Source organism: Ischnura elegans, assembly GCF_921293095.1.
Source record: "Ischnura elegans chromosome 13 unlocalized genomic scaffold, ioIscEleg1.1 SUPER_13_unloc_4, whole genome shotgun sequence".
Lineage (NCBI taxonomy): Eukaryota > Metazoa > Arthropoda > Insecta > Odonata > Coenagrionidae > Ischnura > Ischnura elegans.
The window spans coordinates 2,697,490-2,705,296 of record NW_025791660.1 but is presented as its reverse complement, the minus strand read 5'-3'; the positions used below and the strand labels follow the sequence as shown (position 1 = coordinate 2,705,296).

At 39.0% G+C, this 7,807-nt stretch overlaps 1 protein-coding gene across 1 annotated transcript; it reads left to right on the top strand.

Moving 5' to 3' along the window:
• The first annotated feature begins 4,696 nt into the window (after positions 1–4,696).
• Positions 4,697–5,677, top strand: LOC124173284. Its single transcript, XM_046552802.1, has one exon. It carries the CDS (start codon positions 4,697–4,699, stop codon positions 5,675–5,677), a length of 981 nt encoding a protein of 326 aa, XP_046408758.1.
• Positions 5,678–7,807: the final 2,130 nt, after the last annotated feature.

Here is a 7,807-nt window from a genome sequence, read left to right as displayed (position 1 = left end):
GAATGTAGCCATGGTCTTTGTAAATATTCTTTCCAGTAAGCCGCCGAATGTATGCTAAAAATTTGCGTCATGTGTCTCGGAATATTTGTTCTTTATGCTCTTTTCATGAAATTTACTTTTGTGGTTTATTGATTTGAGCATTGAAAATGAACTAGTGGAGGAGTTTAGGAAGATACATAATAAATTTAATGAGTTTTTAATTTAATTCTAGATAATGGATGATATCCAGGAAGCGATTTAGGAGGTGTTAGGGCGGCTAAATTAAATTTAAATGAATTTCACATTGGATACAGGTACTGGGACGATAAAATATTTGCCAATACTAGCTATTGCACCTAATACACAAACTTTATGCCTTAAGAACACGAAAATATAATCAAACGTGTCCGAGTAAAACAGGCGAGTGTTGAAAATTAAGGTTTAAAGTTTATCACGAGAATTTTCAGGTGTATGTGATTGACCTGAAGCGTTTTTCTGTGATTTTATAATGGAAAGAAAATATAAAATTCATCTACACTTGAAATATGTTAATTTTGTTGGAACACCAGGCTCTACGTTTGAAATATTTTTATTTGGAACACGTATACCCTACATGCGTACTTCAAGGTTATGAAGTGTAATAAGTTACCAAATGAAATAAGATGAAAATATAAAGGCAGCTGGAATGAGCTCCCAGCAATCATGTATTGCACCAAACGCTGAAAGGTTGAGAAAATACGTCAAAATTTGAAAACTAAAACAACTTTGTTAAGTCTTTTTTAGTGATGTGACTCGTGGTGATACACGAAGAAAAATATTTTGTTGTTAATACTTACCCTTTGCCATCGCAGCAAAATTTGTTTGTTAACGTAGTGACATCAAAACCCGTTGTAGCGTTGACAAATGGTGTCTGCTTCCTCATATCCGCTACACAAGCAAAAGTCATTTGTTGTCAGTGAAGGCACATTGCCTCGGTTATAATTCCCATTTGCTCCACCAGAATTCAGATTTATTAGAAATTCATTTTTTACTTCGGCTTTCACTTGTAGGAATAGCTAAGAGAAATCAAATCGTAATAAGTGATATTTTTGTTGTTATTTTTTATTTCAGTGAATTCTCGGTATTCATGAGGAAGTTTCTGCTGAAATCGTAATAGTTTTTTCGCTGAATGCTGTACACCTAGTTTTTCTGTTGATTCAAAATTTATTTGTGACACAAGCCATCAAATGCCTGCCATAAAATGGCAGACACTTGAAAGCAGTACCCGATACATGAATGGCAGTGGAATTTCTCTCTGGCTGAGGTCACTATATACCAAAGTCTCTGCAGGCAATGCTATTAAAAATACCAAAAGCACCTGCAAAATTTGAAGTTAATCGAGAAAAACTCGTGAAGCATCATCATGACATAATATCTCTGTGTAGCTACTTGCAATTGTTGTTTGTTCAAAGGTGCATATACAGTTGCGACGCATAAATTGTTCAGACGCTGCATAGACAATATCATATGTTCTTCGATTTAGCAAGTGAAATGGAAATGTTATTCCAGACATTGGATAGCTACGTTCAGAAAATGTTCCTGCAATAATAGCATGTATTATGATTGAACCATTTAATTAATATCAGTTGTCAATCCAGGCCAAACGCCGTCTTTGAGTCTGGATAAACCCATATTTTTTTGTTATTCTTCATGGGCTCTTGGTTATTACCCCTGCCAAAGGGGGCTCTGGGATGTTAGATAATTGCGTTTTTGTAGACTCAAAGACGGTGTTTTCGGCTAATCCTTAGATACAGAAAGACATTGCAGTGCGCATATGGTAGATTCATTCATTAGTAAAAATTTTATGGTAGTCATCTACTTCTACATGCTACCCCGCAAGACTCTCCCTTTGATCCAAACCTAGATCCGCCTCGGGTATCAAGCTTATGAACGAATTCAGTAAATATAAATAATATTACCATTAGACATGCTGAATTTTTTAAAAGCTAGAAAGTTCTTATATGGGCATGCCACTTCCTAACTTTCCCGTTGGCGGGGGGGGGGGGTTGAAGCGAATGCTCCGGTTATGGGGTGGGGGTCATCATTAGCCCCCGCTGACGGCCTCCAATCAACCTAGATCGCCCCTGGATCAAGGATTAACGGCCAAAGTTGCGAAAACGCTGCGTTGTGAAATGCAAACAAAATCGATAAATTGAACGTCATTCAATACGGAATTCGATTTTTTCGATAAAGTAAGTTTAAACTGATATTTAATCAGATATTATAATAATGATCTTTCATAAGTATTTCGACATTTAAAAAAATCTAAAAATGCATCAACTATGAAGTCACTCATACGAAAGATAAATATGTTAACCGAAGAGTAACTATTCCCTTTATAAACTTTTTTGTTCGGCCATATTAACGTAAAAATTTCAATTAATAGGTGTCTCAGCTTATATTTCGTCAAGAAGTTAACAAATAAGTAAAAATCGGATCGGGAAATTAAAGCTGCGTTTTCGCAACTATGACCTACCTTTATATCTATAAGAAGTTATGCAACCCGCATCACATCACATTGCCGTCACATAGAAACATTGCGTTATTGTCGCCAGATATAATCCTACGCCTTCTAATGCCACGTATATGGCAAATATCGTCGTATTTGATTATTTAAATTCTTAGCTATTATGTTTCCAATGAGATGTTGCATTATTTTACCCAATTCCAGTATAAAATAGAGATGCATTACGATTTGAAAGAAATGACTCAAAGGCTATATTTTAACAGAAGATAATTTATTTTCCAGTTTTAAATTGCCAATTTTATCACTAAAGATTAAATTATAACAATTAATGACTATTTATGAAATGCATGAAAGCAATTCGGAGCAACTTGAACACAGAACTTTGTACAGTCATTCCGAATTAGCCCTTCCTGACTTTACGAATCAGAGATGTCAATGACTTCCACAACAACATATTGGTCATAAAAGACGACAAGGCGTGAATTTGGTTCGGAAATTGTTGAGCCAATCCATATTTAGATTAATAAAAAATAATCAAACTTTTCAGATCAATTCCTATCTGGACAAATATGATACATTTATAAATTATGACCTCTATTTGACGACTTGAATTAATAATTATTATTATTCGGAATAATAGCGCATCATTTGTGAAATGATGAGCAAATGGTACCTTAATTTGGTCACCGCCGTGCAAAAATATTCATTAAAACAGTCCTATTAAATTTTCTATGTTATTCAGACGACTTCAGGGATCAACCAGGTGATAAGGAATTACCTCTATCGAAAGTAACGCTTAGAAGCAAGTGTTATTATAGAATTTTTCAAGGTTATCCCTGAACCCGCTAATCGTTGTATGTTTCTCGATATCTTCTTTACAACGTGCAGACTATTTATTGTTCAGAAAGAAAAGGATTTTTTTTCACTGGAGCCATCCATAAAAATAGAACAGAGGAGTGCCTCAGCCATCGGCGTAAAATCGAGAGGAACATGAAAATAAGTATTTAATGAAGCTGTAGGTCTTAGTATTATACGATGGAATGACAACTCGGTTGTCACTGTAGACAGCAATTCAAGCTCTGCGCTTCCATTCGGCACAGGGAAACGTTTCAGCAGAAAAAAGGAAATACTGTTCAACAGCCTCGAGTTAAAGAAGAGTATAAAGTAAACACATGGAAGGTGTGGATATACTTGATAATGCAAATACAAAGTACCGAACCAGAATTCAGGGGAAAAAAGGTCCTAGTTAATCAACTTACTGGACTGCGTTTACTGAAACGCCTCAAAATTGTACAGCTTATGCAACGGAAGTAAACTTCACTGGTAGACTTCAAATCGTATATAGCAGGGACGCATCTAAAAAGTGAATCGGTCAGTAGATGACGAAACCCTACGCAATTCACGTTCATAAACATAGAAAAAGGTAGGCGGGGTAATTCATCGCGGGATCGTGAAGTAAGATAGACGAATTTGGCCATAGAGCTCAAAAAAGTGAGACCAGAAGAAGTTTCCGACGCGAAAGTGTAAAAGCCAAATTATATATAAATGTAAAAAATGTTGTGATCCATAGCACCTGAAATGCTTTAATGCGTTTCATGAGTAGTCATCCATTGTTGTTATTCAATCTGCAACAGTAAAATTATTGTCAATTAAAAACTTTGAAATGCATGCTCTTCCTACAAATATTCGCTTTGACTCCTTTGACCGAAATGAAAAGTTTTTTTATAGCGGATTTAGGTTAAATAATAAACGATCTCACTGGAAATATAGTATCTAAGTATTTCATTTTTCCAATATGACGATATTTGTCATATACGATGCATAAAAAGGCGTAGGATTATATATGACGGTAAAGACGGCATATTTCTACGAGTCGACTTGCCGATTGGCAATTTACGGTATTGCGGGTTGCATAATGGTTGGGGCGACCATCCGGCGGCTTGTAGCAACGATATTCACGCGAAATCAAAGGCAGCGACTGCTCGGAGGCCCAGTCGACAAGCAGTCGCTTCCCTATAATATTGTGGAAAGTTCTAGAAGCCTCAGTAACCTTCGCCTGATGGTATATAAGCGGCGAGCATTCCACACCAGATTCTCAGTCGCTCGCTCGCTCACCGTTATTGTACGTGCGTGCATAATAAATCTGTTAAGTAAGATTCTGTTTGTCATTATCGACCGACACTCTTCATATTGGTGACCCCGACGTTCGCCATGCCAAAGGAAGACGAAGCCGCAAGCATCTCCGACCAGCAGAAGGAACGCTTTACACAACAAGACCAGCAATTCCAGGAGCTTCAGAAACTTCTATCGCAGCTTGAATTACATCTCCAGAACAATCAAGAACCAGAATCGGCCAACCATTCCAACCAAATGGAGCACGTCACAGGAGAAGATCCTTCGGGCCCTCAACCCGTAGACCTATGCCGAGTCGCCATCCATCCTCCTCCGTTCTGGCCCGATAAACCAGCATTGTGGTTCGCCCAGATGGAGTCGCAATTTTCGCTGGCCGGCGTGAAAAACGATATAACAATGTACAACCATGTTATATCTCATCTCGACCATAGGTATGCGGCTGAAGTAGAAGATATAATAATTAATCCCCCAGCAACCGGCTGCTATGAGCGAATAAAATCAGAACTCATCCGCCGCTTGTCAATTTCTCGGGAGCAACGCGTGCGGCAGCTTTTGATGTACGAAGAAATGGGTGACAGGAAACCATCCCAGTTCCTGCGCTACCTAAAATCACTAGCGGGATCAGAGGTACCGGATGACATCATGAGGAGTTTATGGTCTAATCGGCTTCCTTCTCACATACAAGTTATAATTGCGTCCCAGACCACAACAACACTGAATGAAGTAGCGGAGCTTGCAGATAATATCAACGAGATTGTTCCTCAATCCAGAGGTTCGACCATCGGTGCAGCCGACACCTCAGCCATAATGCAGCGTCTCGACGAGCTCACCGCCAAGGTCAGCTCCCTCTCCGCAGATCGCCAGCGAGGCCGTTCTCCTTCGAGATCCCGCTTCCGCAATGAACGTGAACGTCCCCCCCCCCGTCGCTCCAGCCCATACCCTCGGTCAAACGACACCGCCAACGACCATTGCTGGTATCATCGTCGTTTTGGAACCAAGGCGAAGCGCTGCACTGCACCTTGCACCTTTGCTCAGGAAAACACGCACAGCAGTCGCTAAGGGCGGAAGGTGACTGTCATTCAATTTCGGACCGCCTACATGTATCGGACCAATCGACCAAGACGCCGTTCCTCATTGATGTGGGCTCGGACCTTTGCGTATACCCACGTTCACGCCTATGAGACCGTCTAACAAGGGCCGATTACGACTTATTCGCGGCAAATGGATCCATCATCCCCACCTACGGCTGGATCACACTAAGGCTAAATTTGGGGCTTCACCACGATTTTAAGTGGCGCCTCGTAATCGCGGATGTCACCAAGCCCATCATCGGAGCAGACTTTCTTTCTCACTTTGACCTGTTGGTCGACACCCGCCACGGCCGGCTGGTGGACAACATTACGTCACTATCCACAGGCGCCCCAGCACCGACGATTCCGGAGCCTAGCGTCAAGGCAATCTTTGGAAGTTCACGCTATCACATAGTGCTTGCTGAATTCCCCGCTCTCACGAGGCCAGCAAGAGCAAACACACCAGTTCGACACAATACTATGCATCATATCAAGACAACCCCTGGACCGCCAGTAACATGCCGGCCGCGCCGATTGGACCCAAACAGCCTGCGACATGCCAAAGCAGAATTCGAGGAGATGCTTCGACTTGGCACAGCTCGTCGCTCCGACAGCCCATGGGCGCCTGCTCTCCACATGGTGCCTAAAAAGGATGATAAAAATAATGTATAATTAGTATTAGGAAAAAGAGATAAAAAATATTTGAATGAATCCTCAGGCTACCCACATCCGAAGAAAAAAACGGGGCAGTCGTGGGACTGGCCTACAGAAGTGAAAACTGAAATCATTATTATCCATTTATTTTTTATTATGATTTAATATTATTAAAGAACTAATTTTTCCAGTAATACTCATTTTTCAACAAAAAATGAAATAATTTTTTTTCAGCAAACATGAAATAAATATTAAAAATACGATGTGTATGAATAGAAAGTAACATCATTTATATATTTAAATATATAATGCTTTTATTTCTTAACAATACAAAATTTTTACACCTATAATTTATGTTACAATGTAATGTGGTCTTACTGCACTATTTCACAATATTTTTAAAACTAGTTCATATAAAACATTTTTTACTTCCGAAAAGTTAACTTTCATGTACAGTTTTAACAACACTTTCACCATCTTGACGACCAGCACCATCATCATCAATTTGTGAAACTGATATATTAGGTTTATGGTAGCTAAAATAAGAAATGAACAATTTTGATTCAAATCTATTTAAATGTCTTGTAAAGACCACATCTATTGTAGTTTTATATTTCGTAGTACTGAGATTGCGTTCATTTGACATTTTTAAACCAAATTCATTATTTCAAAATTCAATTAATGATATGTTTTTATCGTCTGCAAAGTTTGTTGAGATCTCCACTCAAAATCATTGGCAAATCATCAAATCTTTTTCCAATTTTTAAGCAATTTAGATGCGTCTTAAGAATATATTAATAAATTTTCATAAAAAAATTTCTCGTATAGCACGTAATGAATTATCTGGAGAAATGTAAATGGAACCATAATGATGAACTGACTATCACCAAAGTGGCAATGCTGGCATATTTTGCATGCACATCCATGTAATTTGTGCATTAATAAAGTACATATGTGCAGTATAGAACTGGAAGCAGACAGATTCCAGTATTCAGTATGTAAAAGTACAGCGGTGACGCAAGCTATACCATTATATTGTAACGGTTCAAACCGCGAGAGCCGCCCGCTCGCCTAGCGTTCGATATCTCCCCGTACATGTGATAGTTAACTCTCCACTCCCCCAAAATATAAAATTGCCCCTACGGAGACTTACCGTTTCCGGGCTTAAAATCAAGTTCCCCAATTGTTCGTGCCTGCACGCACGCTCACTTCCAACAGGATTTAAGGAAATCGTGGTAATAGCGAAACAAATAACTTCAATGACATCCATTTTACAATTGATTTTTAATAACTGAACTACCATAGGTTCCAAAGTTTACACTAACGCTAAAGTATTCCCCAAACACACACAATAAATCCCCGTTCCAAAATCCATCGGCGTCACCTCCAACATGAAATATGCACCTTCGGCTTCTCCTTCAAAATTACAATCGCACTTTCTCAATGATTATTATTTAAGAAAGAA